This window comes from Mustelus asterias, chromosome 5, assembly GCF_964213995.1.
Source record: "Mustelus asterias chromosome 5, sMusAst1.hap1.1, whole genome shotgun sequence".
Classification (NCBI taxonomy): domain Eukaryota; kingdom Metazoa; phylum Chordata; class Chondrichthyes; order Carcharhiniformes; family Triakidae; genus Mustelus; species Mustelus asterias.
The window spans coordinates 132237018-132253667 of NC_135805.1; the positions used below are offsets into that span (position 1 = coordinate 132237018).

General features: G+C 44.4%; 1 protein-coding gene across 2 annotated transcripts in view; it reads right to left on the reverse strand.

The window, feature by feature from the left end:
- The window catches only part of lmbrd1 (LMBR1 domain containing 1), a 237771-nt gene extending 222218 nt beyond the window's left edge, over positions 1 to 15553 (reverse strand). For both annotated transcript variants that reach the window (XM_078213300.1, XM_078213298.1), the window contains exon 1: positions 15391 to 15553. In XM_078213300.1, the coding sequence (XP_078069426.1) occupies positions 15391 to 15450 (60 nt within the window). In that variant the 5' untranslated portion in view covers positions 15451 to 15553. The remainder of the gene's footprint in view (positions 1 to 15390) is intronic.
- Between the last annotated feature and the right edge of the window lie 1097 nt (positions 15554 to 16650).

A 16650-nucleotide genomic window follows, 5' to 3' on the forward strand; every position in this document is an offset into this window, starting at 1 on the left:
AGCATAAGTCCTCATTTCTATTGCTAGAATATTGTCAGGGTCCATGGCCTTTCTAGTATCCAGTGCCTTCAGTCGTTTCTTGATATCATATGGAGTGAATCAAATTGGCTGCAGACTGACAACTGTGATGCTGGGAACCTCCGGAAGAGGCCGAGATGGATCATTCACTCATTGTTGCGAAGGCTTCAACTTCATCTTTTGCGCAGATGTGCTGGGCTCCTTGATCAAGGATGAGGATATTTGTGGAGCCTCCTCCTCCAGCAAGTTGTTTAATTGTCCTGGATGTGGCAGGACTGCAGAGCTTAGATCTGATCCATCGGTTGTGGAATTGCTTAGCTCTCTCTATTACTTGCTGTTTGGCACACAAGCAGTCCTGTATTGTAGCTTCATCAGCTTGGCACCTCATTTTTAAGTATGCCTGGTGTTGCTCCTGGTATGCCCTCCTGCAGTCTTCATTGAACCAGGGTTGGTTCCCTGGCTTGGTAGTAATGTTAGAATGGGGGATATGCAGGGCCACGAGGTTACGAATTGTAGAGGAGTACAAGTCTGCTGCTGCTGGTGGTCTACCACACCTCTTGGGTACCCAGTCTTGAATAGCTTGAACTTTTTGAAATCTGTGTCATTTAGTAGGGTGATAGTACTAGATAACATTCGATTAGTTTTCCTAATTAATTGCTGTGCCTGCATACTAGCCTTTTGTGATTCAAGCACAAGGACACGCAGATCCCTGTGTACCGCCAAGCTCTGCAATCTCTCACCATTAAGATAAGATTATTTTTTATTCCAAACTGGACAATTCCATATTTTCCCATATTATACTCCATTTGCCAAATCTTGCCCACTCACCTAACCAATCCATCTTTTTTTTAGCCTCCTCATGACCGCTTCACAACTTACTTTCCTACCCATCTTTGTGTAATCAGCAAATTTGGCAACCATCCCTTCATCTAAATCATTTACAAGTTGGAAACAGTTGAGGTCCCAGCACTGATCCCTGTGGCATACCACTCATTACATCTTGCCAACCCATTTATGCCTACTCATTGCTTCCTAATAGTCACCCAATCTTCCATTCATGCCAAGAGAACTGCATAATGTTCTTATTGCTGTAAAATACAGTACACAATGTGATGGAAAGCTCAACAAAAAGCTTTTCATGGCACTTCGTCATTTTCACTTTGAAACAGATTGTAGGTGGTCGAGCATGTACAGTGACAGCAAATAAGTACAGGCAATACTCAAGTCAGGTAGCTCCTGCGAGAGAAAAAAGTTTATTTTTAGTTCAATGACCATCCATTAGAACCACCAAAGGTTATGTTCAACAACTTTGAAGGTCATATAGACATAGGGAAAAGAGAGGGAGAACAGAAATCATAGAAACCCTACAGTGCAGAAGGAGGCCATTCGGCCCATCGAGTCTGCACCGACCACAATCCCACCCAGGCCCTACCCCCACATATTTACCCGCTAATCCCTCTAACCTACGCATCTCGGGGGCAATTTTAACCTGGCCAATCAACCTAACCCGCACATCTTTGGACTGTGGGAGGAAACCAGAGCACCCGGAGCAATGTCTGTGATAGGGTGGAAGGCAGAAGAGATTAAATTAAATTACTAAAGGGATGTTAACAATGGGGTAAGGAGATGCACAAAGTACAGAAACACAAGACAGATCCAGAAGAGGTATAAATGGAGATAGCAACAGTGACAGCAAAGTTATATTGCTTTATAGGGCTCAGAAACATAGAAAATAGGAGCAGGAGACAATTCAGCCCTTTAATCCTGCTCCGCCATTCATTATCATGGCTGATCATCCAATTCAATATCCTGATCCCCCGCCTTCCCCCAAACCTTTTGATCCCCTTTGCCTTAAATTGCTATAACGAACTGCCTCTTGAAAACATTCAATGTTTCGGCCTCAACTACTTTCTGTGGTAGCGAATTCCATTGGCTGATCAGTCTCTGGGTGAAGTAATTTCTCCTCAGCTCCATCCTAAACTGTCTACCCTGTATCCTCGGATTGTGACTCCTGGTTCTGGACACCCCGATCATTTGGTATATCCTTCTGTCTAGTCCTGTTAGAATTTTATAGGTTTTGATGAGATTTCCCCCCTCATTGTTCTGAACTCCAGTAAATACAAATCTAACTGACTCAATCTCTCCTCATACGTCAGTCCTGCAATCCCAAGATTCAGTCTGCTAAACCTTCTCTGCATTCCCTCTAGAACAAGTACATCCTTCCTCAGATAAGGAGACTAAAATTGCACACAATATTCCAGGTATGGCCTCACCAAGAGCCTGTATAATTGCATCAATGATGTGGCGATGCCAGCGTTGGACTGGGGTAAACACAGTAAGAAGTCTCACAACACCCGGTTCAAGTTCAACAGGTTTATTTGGTAGCAAAGCCACAAGCTTTCGGAGTTCTGCCCCTTCATCAGGTGAGTGGGAGTTGTGTACCTGCATACTAGCCTTTTGTGATTCAAGCACAAGGACACGCAGATCCCTCTGTACCTCCAAGCTCTGCAATCTCTCACCATTAAGATAAGATTATTTCACAAACTCCCACTCACCCATGAAGGGGCAGTGCTCGAAAGCTTGTGGCTTTGCTACCAAATAAACCTGTTGGACTTGAACCTCATGTTGTGAGACTTCTTACTGTAATTGCAACAAGACATCCCTGCTCCTGTACTTAAATCCACTCACTATGAAAGCCAATGTACCATTTGTCTTTTTTACTACCTGTTGCACCTGCATGCTTACCTTCAGTGATTGGTGTACGAGTACACCCAAGTCTCTTTGCACATTCCCCTCTCATAATTTATGACCAGATAGTAATCTGCCTTCCCGTTTTCGCTACCAAAGTAGATAACCACACATTTATCCAAATTATACTGCAACTGCCAATCATTTGCCAGCTCATCCAACTTGTCCAAATCACACTTGACTGATAAGAAGGACGTGGAAGCATTGGAAAGAGTGCAAAGGAGATTTACCAGGATGCTGCCTGGTTTGGAGGGTAGGTCTTATGAGGAAAGGTTGAGGGAGCTAGGGCTTTTCTCTTTAGAGCGGAGGAGGATGAGAGGTGACTTAATAGAGGTTTATAAGATGATGAGGGGGATAGAGTGGACGTTCAGAGACTATTTCCTCGGCTGGATGTAGCTGTTACTAGGGGGCATAACTATAAGGTTCATGGTGGGAGATATAGGAGGGATGTCCGAGGTAGGTTCTTTACTCAGAGTGGTTGGGGTGTGGAATGGACTGCCTGCTGTGATAATGGAGTTGGACACTTTAGGAACTTTCAAGCAGTTATTGGATAGGCACATGGAGCACACCAGAATGATAGGGAGTGGGATAGCTTGATCTTGGTTTCGGACAAAGCTCGGCACAACATCGAGGGCCGAAGGGCCTGTACTGTGCTGTACTGTTCTATGTGGGGCTGAGTTTGAAGAAACCAGTAGATCAGCTAAATTTCTGCAATAAAACAGAACAAGCTTTGCCCTACAACCGGAAGGATCAACACCAGAACTTCAAACTGAAATTATGCATCACATCTTAATTTAGATTCATAAATGGTTGAAAGAAAATGCAAAGAATACAGCAGCACAGAATGGCTGGTCTCCTTATGCACAAGTGAGAAGCAGCTAGCAATGCATCCTACTCAGTGTTGCCAAATTACAAATATTTGCACTAACATAGCATCTTTAACATACAAAATATATCTCAATATGCTTCAGAGAGAAGAGGAAGCAAAATCAAGCTATTGGTGCGGTTGACAATAGGCTACATTTCAAAGATTTGTTTTGAATATGTTTTAATAGGAGGATGAGAAGAGGGAATTCCTGAGAGGACGGACAAGACAAATTCAAGCCGTGCCACCAATGGAGCCAACTGAGAAATGCTCAGGAAACCATGCACTTGAGAGGACATGGAGCCAGAGCCTTTTCGTTTTGTTTTATTTCTCATTCTCCAGGAACCAGTCCAAAGTTAATTTCTCCTCACGAAGGCTTGCTTCCTTTTTCCAGATAACTCCTAATCCCAAACTGACTTCCATAGTGAGCATGACTTTGGAGATTTCTCCCTGTTGGCAAAGTAGGCAAATCTTCCACAATTCTGGCCTCATTAATCGGAGCACGGGACCCCACCTGCATTCTGCCTGGTGAACAACAGACCAACTGTCTATCTCTCTGCACTCTGTCTGTCAAGGTTCTTGCAAATTTACTTGTCTGAGCGCTTCAGGAATATCTTAAGAAAATCCTATAAGCTGATTATACACTGGCTTTTTGTGGTCTGGTGGCTGCTCAAAGCCCATCTCCATGGTAATGCTAATTAGCTGTCTCCTAAACTCCCTAACTCCATTCAACCTCAGAATTAAATTGACAGAATCACAGAATCTTTACATTGCAGGAGGCCATCATTCAGCCCATCGAGTCTGCACCGTCTCTCAAATAACTTTCCAGTCCCACTCTTGCCTTATCCCAATAACCTTGCATATTCTCACTTTTCAGATAGCAATCTAATTCCCTTTGGAATACGTTGATCAAACCTGCCTCAACCACTCGCTTAAGAAGTTCATTCCAGATATCAACTGCCCTTTCAGTCAAAAAAAATTCCTCCCATCACTTTTAGTCCCGTTACCAATAATTTTGAATCCATGCCCGAGTTCTTGACACTCGAGAGGGAACAGTTTCTCCTGTCCATACATCTCAGGGTGTGAATCAAGTCTTCTCTCAGACTTCTCTTTTCTCCAAAGAAAACACACCCAAACCTCTCCAATCTATCCTCATAACTACAGTTTTTTATCCCCGAAATCCTTCTTGTGAATCTCCAATGGCTTCACCTTCTTACTCAAAAATGAATGCAGTATTCCAAATGAGGCCTAACTAGTGTCTTATACAAGTTCAATATGACCTCCTTACTGTTGTACTCAATGCCCCTATTCATAAAGTTTCAGATACCATATACTTTATTCACCATCCTCGCAATATGCCCTGCCACCTTCAATGACCTTTGCACATATACACCAAGGTTCTTTTGTTCCTGCACCTTCTTTACAGTTTCTCCCTTTATTTTATACTGTCTCTCCAAATTCTTCCTGACAAAATGAATCACCATACACTTCTTTGCCTTCATCTGCCACTTGTCTGCTCAATCCAACAACATGTCTATGTCCTTCTGAAGTTCAGACTATTCACAGAGTTGACAACTGTTTCCAATCTTTATATCTTCTGTAAATGTTGAAATCACACCCAGAACACCACGGTCTAGGTCATTAATATATACCAGAAAGCAAGAGTCCCAACACCGATCCCTAGTGAACTTCACTCCAAACCTTTCGCCAATCTGAGAAACAACCATTTATCTCTACTCTCTGTTCCCCGTCACTCAGCCGATTTTTTATCCAAGTGCCTATGCTCCTTTTTATTCCATCAGCTAGAACTTTGCTCACAACTCATACACCACATCAACAGTGATGGCCTAATCAACCTTCCCTGTTATCTCCTCAAAAAACTCCAACAAGTTAGTTAAACATGACTTTCCCTTAATGAATCCTTAATTATCCTGCACTTGTCTAAGTGACTCTTGATTTTGTCCCAAACTACAGTTTCCAGAAGTTTCCCTGCCACTGAAGTCAAACCAGCTTGTTTGTAGTTGCTGGCTCCAATCCTCTCACACCTCCTCTTTATCTAAGGAAGACCGGAAGATTACCACTCGTACCTCTGCAGTATCTACTCTCACTTCTCTGTGCCCTTGGATGCATGTCAGCCAATCCTGGTACCTGATCAACCGTGGGATTCTGCATCATGTTAGCTGCTCGTCTCTTTTCATGCCCTCGTCTTGCTTTTCTTATTAGATTTTTTCACTCCCCATCTGGTCCCCCTATATTCAGCCTGATTCTTCATTGTATTTTCTATCTGACATCTGTCATACATGCACATCATCCTCTCTACCTCTTGTATCAGGATACTCTGGATATGTTTGTCCTAACTTTCCTTTTCAAGGAAATATACCTTGACATTACCTGCATTATCTTTTCTTTGAAGGTGGCCCATTGTTCAGCCACCAGCTTTTCTGCCGACATTTGATTCCAACTCACTCAACTCAGATGCGTTCTTATCCCGTCGAAATTGGCTTTCCGCCAATTAATTATCCCTGGATTGTTCCTTACCTTTTTCCATGGCCAACCTAGATCTTATGATACAAAGGTCACTGTCCCCTGATTGCTCTCCCACTGATCTTGATCCACTTGGGCCAACTCATTCCCCAGCACCAGGTCCAACAGTACCCACCTTCTCATTGGGCCAGAAACATAAACTATTTTGAACAAGTTCCAAGAACTCTCACCCCTCTTGTCTCTTTGCACTATTCCTATTCCAGTCTACATTTGGATAATTGAAATCTCCCATTAAAACTACTCTATAATTCTTGCACCTCTTTATAATTTCTTTGCAAAATGCAACATCTGCCTCTGAGACTTGAAGACTGAGTCTCCCAAAGTCAGTAAGAAGTCTCACAACACCAGGTTAAAGTCCAACAGGTTTATTTGGTAGCAAAATGCACTAGCTTTCGGAGCACTGCTCCTTCGTCAGGTACTTACCTGACGAAGGAGCAGCGCTCCGAAAGCTAGTGGATTTTGCTACCAAATAAACCTGTTGGACTTTAACCTGGTGTTGTGAGACTTCTTACTGTGTTTACCCCAGTCCGACGCCGGCATCTCCACATCATGTCTCCCAAAGTCAGCAGAAATGCTCTTGCCATTGTCCGCAGGCATGAATATCTTGCACCTTCTTCCCAAAGTGGACCCATCTTTAACCTTTAACAACCAAAGCAGCCAAGCTTGTGACAGATCATGACCCTCTTCATTCCTCCATTAAAGAGACTGCCGCAAAACAACTTATAAGCTTAATATTTGTAACAGACGGAACAGTCGAATCTAGGAGATGACAAAGTTATGGATGAGACTTCCAGTACCAGCTAAGCGGAAGCAGTGGAGGGACTAGGCAATAACACTTAGGTGGAAGTAGGCTGTCTTGATAAAAGCAAATTACTGCGAATGCTGGAATCTGAAACCAAAAGTGAAAACGCTGGAAAATCTCAGCAGGTCTGGCAGCATATGTAAGGAGAGAAAAGAGCTGACATTTTGAGTCCAGATGATCCTTTGTCAAAGCTCTTGACAAAGCTTGGTGTCTTGATGATGGTTGTGGGGTTGGAAACTCAACTCGCGGTCAAATAGAATACCGTGATTGCGAGGAATCCGGTTTCACCTCAGGTGGCAGGAGGACAAATTCCAAGGGCAGGGAACAAAATTCATGGATGGGGGGTTAGTGAGTGCTGGTACTCAAGACTTCAGCATTGTAATTACTTAAATGGAACTTTTTTTGTGCATCTAATATAGGATGTCAGGCAAATAGTATGACAAATTAGAGGTAGTCAAAAGGGTAGTGGTGAAGTAGTGAGGTGCAGTTAGTGTAAACCAACATGTTTTAGATTATATCGTCAAGAATGTACAGAAAAAATAAGAGGAGCTAAAGGATAGACCTTTGGGGATTTTATGTTTCTGACAGATAGATGGGCATAGAACCAGGTGAGGCCTGTCCCACACAGCTGGACAATGGAGTGGAGGTGTTGGACGAGGATTTGTTGGCAACTAAAAAAAGGAATCAACTTACTGGTATCATCCATGTACCCAAACAAGGGCACATTCATTGTGCATTCTTAGTTGTCCCAAATAGGCTCACTAACAAGATCGTATTGGTGGGTCTTTTATTTCATAATGATTTGTTTGTACAACTGAGTTACTTGCTATGCTGCTTAAAAGGGTGTAAAGAGTTAAGCCAAGGATTGCAGCCATGTATCAGCCAGATCAGATAGCGCACTCCTTCTTCTTCCCCTCCTCCGCACCCGTCCCCACCACCATATCCACCCCACCGGTTAGTTTGATCTGACCCCAAGAAGAAAGGCAAGGACTGATAGACAAGCAGTGAGCCACTTGAACCCAGATAGAATGAGGAGTTTAACCTGAGGAGGACAAGGAGTCGAAGACCTACAGCTAGCTTGAAGATAACAGGAAAACAATCAGAGAAAAAAAAAATCATCTGGAGAAAAGGAGTAAAGGCAGCATCAGGAAGAAAGCCAAGGTAGGGTGGTACACATTCAATTTTTAGACTATGCTTTCTCCCTTATCTGTATGGGCCTGAGGAGAGGAAAGGAAACTGATCGTTTGCTGTCAAACTTACGATCCAGGGCAGAGAGGTTAAGGCAGAGGCTGTGGAGAAATAAATAAAGTAATATTATCACATGCCTTTAAGCATTCATCATATTGTTCAGGACAAGCTAATTATCTGCTGCAGGATGAGATGGTGACGAGCAGCTCCAGTATTAAAATGGTATTTTCCATGCTGTTTCATCTGCCTGGGTGAATTATGACATCCCCTCCTTCTAGAAGAACTGATCTAGCACTATAAGTACCTGTTTGTACTCACGTCATTCTCCACCATGCTCACGATGTCTCTCTTCCTTGAGACATCAGAGCAAATTTACCTCCCTGTATTTACCTGCTTTTCAAAGGATAAAGGAAGTTTATATTTCAAAAACATCGACTCTCCTTATTAAATACTAGGAAGGTTGATGGTGGTAGACCCTTGTTATTATCTAATTAAGATAGCGTTTCCACCCCCTCAAAACACCTTGCAACCTCCCTGCTGGATTATTACTGCATTTTCCACCAGCAGCTGTAAAATAACTGAACTGAGACAAAAAAAGTAGGAATTCACACGTGACAGAGATCTATGCAGTATGGAGCCCCAGTTTGGAGCCTGCAAAGGTGGCCACTGCTCCTGTCACCTCAGGCTTCATTTCAATTTTTAACCTGGAAAAATTATGGAAAGTGCCAGGACAATCAATGCATACACCAAAGCCAAAGCTCAAGTTGGAAGTTCCTCAGACATTGCTGCTGCCACGAGAATGCTTGGAAAGGCCATCTTCTTCCTCAAGACTGGGTAGGTGCTGTTTGCAGCAATAAGCATCATCCCTAGTCACTGAGTCACCATTCTGTTCCAGGTTACTGGTGTCTTCAACTGCTCCACCGAGTCACAAAATGCAGTGAACTTTGCCCTTTATGATAACTGCTGAAGGAAATAGGAGACGACTTCTCCTTGAGGCTAAGTTGAGAAGTGGGCATATCTCCCATCCAGATCAACTGCCGAATAGAAAAAGGGTTCTGTCATGAGACCAGAGTCCAAAACTAGGCCATTGGAGGTGGCGCTTGATCGGTGGCTCTGTCTCAGTCTCTTCTCTGAAGATCTGGTTCTGCAACCAGGAAACCAAAGAGAACCTGCAAGTTGTCAGGCCCAGAGACACATCTGAAGCAGCAACTCCAGCTTTTTGAGGATTTGGAACACAAATTCAGCATTCAAGTCACTGAGGCAGAGAACATGGAAGCAGCTCATTGTGCTTTACAGGAAGAAGGCATTAATACCAGGGTGATTGTGATGCTCTTTACTTCAGCAAGGATGCCTGCAGAATCCGGTGGAGGACTGAGGTGGCAATGAACAGCTCAGGACTCCACAAAGTTCTGCAGCTCTCTACCAGCCCTCCAAAAGTAAAGCTCCAGCAGTACATGCGCTGACCATGAAGTTCCACAAGGGGTTCTGGATGCTTTGTGGGACAACTGTATACAGGTCCTCGGAAAGGTTTGGCAACTGGGGGATACCCCTTTCTTGCTCGAGGGCATAGTCTCACTATCTCTCGAGCAACATAAGCCATTTTTCTCTCTCTCTGCATGGACTACAAGATCATTGCCACAGCATCCATGTTGGCCACAGCATCCATGTTGGCCAGTCGTCATGGTTTCAGGCTGCATTATCCACAAGATCTAGCTGGTCCAAGATTTGGTCGACAATTCTCAGAGTACTGATCTTTTGAGTACTTTTCATTACCTGGATCAGAATATTTACAGTAAGAAGTTTAACAACACCAGGTTAAAGTCCAACAGGTTTATTTGGTAGCAAAAGCCACACAAGCTTTCGAGGCTCTAAGCCCCTTCTTCAGGTGAGTGGGAATTCTGTTCACAAACAGAATTTATAAAGACACAGACTCAATTTACATGAATAATGGTTGGAATGCGAATACTTACAACTAATCCAGTCTTTAAGAAACAAAACAATGGGAGTGGAGAGAGCATCAAGACAGGCTAAAAAGATGTGTATTGTCTCCAGACAAGACAGCCAGTGAAACTCTGCAGGTCCACGCAACTGTGGGAGTTACAAATATTGTGACATGAACCCAATATCCCGGTTGAGGCCGTCCTTGTGTGTGCGGAACTTGGCTATCAGTTTCTGCTCAGCGACTCTGCGCTGTCGTGTGTCGCGAAGGCCGCCTTGGAGAACGCTTACCCAAATATCAGAGGCCGAATGCCCGTGACCGCTGAAGTGCTCCCCAACAGGAAGAGAACAGTCTTGCCTGGTGATTGTCGAGCGGTGTTCATTCATCCGTTGTTAAACTTCTTACTGTGTTTACCCCAGTCCAACGCCGGCAAGTCCACATCAGAATATTTACGCAGATTGGCTCATTAAAGACCATGCAAGTTTGACTCTAATATCTTCACATCGTTTCTAATGGAATGAATTAGTTGGATACATGAAACAATTTGACAGCTTCCATCCTAATTTTTCTGGTCCTAGCTCACAACTAACAAGATTTATTGAATTCAAATTTGCGATTTGCCACTGTGGGCTTTGAACTCTCCAACCTCTGGGCTACTAATCCAATATCAAAGTGACAGCACGCTCATTTCCTCACGCCATCCGCAAGCGATAACACCAGAAGAATATTTCAAATCCTCATACATACTGCGAGGAGAAAAGCTCAACATGATCCAAGATGAAAGCAGTCAGAAATCAGACAAGAATCTTCGAGCTTTGCACAAGCTTAGCAGGTTCTTACAGCAATTAGCGAGCCACACGATCCTAAAAGGTTCGAGGTATGACCCCAAGTTTGTGCTACAATAGTTGATCTCATTTGGATGGAGTACTGGTGGTGGTGGGGTGGTGATGGTGGTGAAAATAAAATTCAGATTTCCTACTCCTGATCATTGCAATACTGTGAATCCAACCAGAACCTTATAGGGGGCACAGATTAAAAACAAGATTCTACTGACAGCAAAAGCTGATTTAAGAATAATGATGCAGTACTGAAAGCTTTTATTAAAATAACCCTTTCATCATGTGACCCCCTGTACAACTTACGCTAGCCTTACAAGACATCAACCTTTTATAGTGTGCAACAAAGCCACAATAGCTATCTACAAATTTTGATTGCAAAATCCATGCAGAGAAACCTTAAATATAGGATGGCAAATAGGAGCAGGAGTAGAGCCCCAAGGACCCCACAAACCTGCTTCACCATTCAACAAAATCATGGTTGATTTTGACCTCAATTCTATTTACATGCTCAATCCTCATTTCTCTAGATTGCCTGTGTTCAAAAATCTATTGACTTCACTCTTAAATACACTTGACAACTGAGCAGACACATATTTCTTGAGTAGAAAACTTCAAAGACTCACTACACAGAATGAAGTTAAAGCAAAATACTGCAGATGCTGGAAATCTGGAATAAAAAACACAAAACACGAGAAATTCAATGGGTCTGGCAGCATCTGTGGAGAGAGAAACAGAGTAGCGTTTTGAGTCTGTATGATTCTTCTTCAGAGAGACATACTGGACTTAAAATATGAACTTTGTTTCTCTCCACAGATGCTGCCAGACCTGCTGAGTTTTTCCAGCATTTTCTGTTTTTATTCCTGATTGAAGTCTTTTTCCTTTGTCTTCATCCTCACCCTGGGACAGTGTCCCGTGTTCTAGACTCAGCAGCCAGAGATGACAATCTCTCATGTTTACTTTTGTAAAGCTCCCTCAGAAACTCATAAATCTCAATGAGATTACCTCTCATTCTTCTAAACTTCAGCGAGCATAGGTCCCTGAACACTGGCGGCGCTCAGATTAGGTTATTAAGCAGTGCTTCATTCACTTTCTTCCACTATAATTGTATTTCACGTTCATAGAACAGCTTTATTTATATTCAAACACAATGACAGGATCTAGAAATACACACCAACTCAGATGGAAAGCATCCACACAGCGTTGACAAAAGAAGTGTGTGGCTGTTTCAGAAAAAGCATTATATACAAACTGGATCACATGGTGCATGCCCTTTCAAACATTCTATCTGCCTGAATTACAAGCTTAAAAGTTATTGATACAATTAGAAGCCCCAGTGCACAAATGAGAAATTTCGAGACAGTGAGGCTAGATTTTAAACACACTTTTCCCACTTCTCCAAACGCTTGTTTCATGAGTAAAAGCCTTCCGAAACATTTATAATTCATTATTTAATGTAAACAACAAGTAGTGTGATCGCTTTCAATGAAGTGGTACAATGCATTCAATTTAATTGCAAACCCAAAGGGGGAAGCAAAACTCCAATCTGTTGCAGTTTCCCAAATATAGCTTTTTTTAAAAATTTGGTCATGGGACATAGGCCATGACCAAAGGGACCAAAGGGATATTGCTCATCCCTAGTTGTCCTTGAGGCAACCTAAGAGTCAACCACATTGCTGTGGACCTGGATGCAAATGTAGGCCAGGCCAGGTAAGGGTGAGTCTTGGACTTGCCACCTCTATCGCTGTGTCAACCTTGTCTCAGTTTGTAACACTCTCACTTCTCAGCAAATTGCCACTCTAAAGACTTGAGCACAAAAAAAAACCAAAGCTGACATCCCAGTGACAGAGGGAGTGCTGCACTGTGGGAGGTGTTGTCTTTCAGATGAAACATTAAATCAGTGCCGCATGTGCTATTTCTAGTGAATGTAAAAAGTCCCATGGCACTAATAAAATAATTTTTCCTGGTGCCCTGCACAATGTTTAACCCTGAAACATCATCGGTACCAGGTGATTTGATCATTCTCACACTGTGGGAGTTTGCTGTATGCAAATTGGCTTCCACATTTCCTACATTAAAACAGTGACGGCACTCCAAAAGTACCTCATTGGCTGTATAACACTTTGAGATGTCTGATGTCATGCAAGTTGCTACACAAAGGCAAGAATTGTTTTTCACCTATTTCCTTCTTTGGCTCATGCCAATTCTGTACAATATTTCTCTAAAACATGTTAGCCTTCCATCTACATTAAATGCACTAGCTTAAATGCATCATTGCAGTTAATCTGCAGAGAGGAGGCTGTTCAGCCTGTCGAACCTGTCCCAGCAACTAAGTTAGAACCTAACTGATATGTGCCTTTAACTTCCACCTGCGTGCCATGCTTCAATAACCCTTTGCCTGACCAATAACCTATAATCCTCAGTTAGGACAGGATCCAAGGGGCTGTTGCCTTGTGGATCCAGAACTGGCTTGCCTACAGAAGGCAGAGAGTGGTTGTAGATGGGTCTTTTTCTGAATGGAGGTCGGTCACCAGTGGAGTGCCCCAGGGATCTGTTCTGGGACCCTTGCTGTTTGTCATTTTCATAAATGACCTGGATGAGGAAGTGGAGGGATGGGTTGGTAAGTTTGTCGACGACACGAAGGTTGGTGGTGCTGTGGATAGGTTGGAGGGATGTCAGAAGCTGCAGCGTGACATAGATAGAATGCAAGACTGGGCGGAGAAGTGGCAGATGGACTTCAACCCGGATAAATGTGTAGTGGTCCATTTTGGCAGGTCAAATGGGATGAAGGAGTATAATATCAAGGGTAAAACTCTTAGCAGTGTAGAGCATCAGAAGGACCTTGGGGTCCGGGTCCATAGGACTCTAAAATCGGCCTCACAGGTAGAGGAGGTGGTTAAGGCGGCGTATGGTGTGCTGGCCTTCATCAATCGAGAGATTGAGTTTAGGAGTCGGGAGATAATGAATGCAGCTTTATAAGACCCTCGTCAGACCCCACTTGGAGTACTGTGCTCAGTTCTGGTCGCCTCATTACAGGAGGGATGTGGAAATGATTGAAAGGGTGCAGAGAAGATTTACAAGGATGTTGCCTGGATTGGTTGGCATGCCTTATGAGGATAGGTTGAGGGAGCTCGGTCTTTTCTCCTTGGAGAGACGAAGGATGAGAGGTGACCTGACCTGATAGAGGTGTACAAGATGTTGAGAGGTATAGATCGGGTGGATTCTCGGAGGCTTTTTCCCAGGGCTGAAATGGCTGCTACGACAGGACACAGGTTTAAGGTGCTGGGGAGTAAGTACAGAGGAGATGTCAGGGGTAAGTTTTTCAGTCAGAGGGTGATGGGTGAGTGGAATCAGCTGCCGACAGTGGTGGTGGAGGCAAACTCAATAGGGTCTTTTAAGAGACTCCTGGATGAGTACATGGGACTTAATGGGATTGAGGGTTATAGGTAAGCCTATATATAAGCCTAGGTAGGTAGGGACATGACCGGTGCAACTTGTGGGCCGAAGGGCCTGTTTGTGCTGTATTTTGTCTATGTTCTATAAGCAAAGCTGGTTTTGCAAGTGCCAGGAAAATTGCAAAGAGTGAATGAAGTCAGGGGGGTCCAGGGGCAGCTTGCTAACCTGGAGTGTATTTTAAAAAAAGGAAATGCTGGACATTCTCTGCAAGTTTATAAAGTGTCACAAGTAGACTTACATTAACACTGCACTGAAGTTAGTGAAAGTCCCATAGTCACCACACTCCTGTTCAGATACACTGAGGGAGAATTTAGCATGGCCAATGCACCTAACCAGCACATTTTTCAGGCTGAGAGGGGAAACCAAAGCACCCAGACAAAACCCACACAGACACGGTGAGAACATGCAGACTCCACACAGACAGTGACCCAAGGCGGAAATCGAACCCAGGTCCCTGACACTGCAAGGCAGCAGTGCTAACCACTGTGCCACCCATCAATAACCCTTTGCTTGACCAATAACCTACAATACTTAGTCAGGACAGGACCAAAAGTAAAGGGCCACCAGGTAGCTGATTTTGCAAGCACCAAGAAAATCACAAAGAGTGAATGAAGGGGAGGGAGGGAGTGGACAGGGGCAGCTTGCTAAGCTGGGTATTATTAAAAAACAGTAAATGCTGGTTATACTCAGCAAGTTCTATGGAGGGAGAAAAAACTTTAACATTTCTAGTCAATTGAGAGTAAAATATAATTATTAGCTGACATTAAATTACTTTAACATATGTGAGTTGGGATGGGCCACACAAACACTGTTCAATGTAATGAATGTTTACTCAGGCCCTGTCCACCTGATATTGGTCTGTCCTTTATGTTTAGAGAATGCGCCAGAGCCCCAGGCCTGAGCCACACACACACAGACTTGCTTCACTAATTAATTAATGGATTCAGACAGGCCGCCTCTCAGGCAGACCCTTTTATTTTTATTTATGGCCTACCAGTAAAACCAGGGAGAATATGGACCAGCCCCACACGGACTCGGTCAGCACCGAACCCATCGTCCCAGAATCTTCCGCCTCCTCTACCGCCACCCGGCCCGACTTGGACCGGCTCACCCCCCACTTAACAACAGAGCGGGCTCGACTCCGTGTGCAGCGTGCGCCGTCTGCCGTGCGCGCACCCGGCCAGCCGCGCGGGGCCGCCTTCGCGCGTACCGAGGCACAGCCGGTCTGCGCGTGCGCGGCACCCTCCTCCTCCTCCTCCCACAGACTCCCTGTCAATCAAAAGGCAGAGAGGTGACCACTTCTCACTGGTTTGGAGTTGGGGGTTGAGGTGGAGGAAGGTTAACCTTTCCAGCCTCCCCCCTGCCCACAAACAGCTCACTAAGGCTCCCTGAGCAGCACCCAACAATCACCCCCCCCCCCTCCTCCCCACAACCGCTACCATCTCGAAGGACAAGGGCAGCAGACATCTGAGGAAAACCACCACTTGCAAATTCCCCTCCAAGCCACTCACCATCCTGACTTAGGAATATATCGACCGTTCCTGCGCTGGGGGTCAAAATCGTGGATCTTCCTCCCTCACAGTGCTGAAAGTTCCAGGAATCACGTGGGCTGCACCCTACCCACCCCCCCCCCCCCCCCCAAAATCCCCACGGCCTTCCCCTTACCCTCTATATCCAGTGGTGGGCAACTGTTGGGGGGGGGGGGGTCATCTGTTGCTCATCAGGGTTCTGAGTGCAGCCCACGAGTCCACTCGCAAGGTTGTCACATTTCTGCTGATTTTTATCTGTGTAATTTATTTTCCTACCCAATGGCTGAAGTGATATGCATGTAAAGCCAGGACAAGTGAGGAGAGGTGAGGTGTGTGCTGATTGCATACAACATTGACTGTTCAAGCCATGCATACATATTTCTTTTGTTTTTACCACTTGAAGTTGATAGTTCTATGAATATATAAGTGATTAAGCATTTTCCATAACTCATTGTAAAATATTCAGCATGTATTAAATGTATTTAATCTTATTCATGGGGTCATGGCTAGCGAACAAGCCCGATTTCAATCTTGCAGCCCACTGAGATGAAGGAGGGACACACAAGCAGCCCCCTCACAAATCTAGGTTGCCCATCACTGCTCTATACCCACCACCTCCACACCCCACCTCCCTACATGCCCCCCCATACACATCACCATCCCCCCCTACATCTCCCACCACCTACATCCCTCCAACCCCTATACCCCCACCCACCCCCTTACAC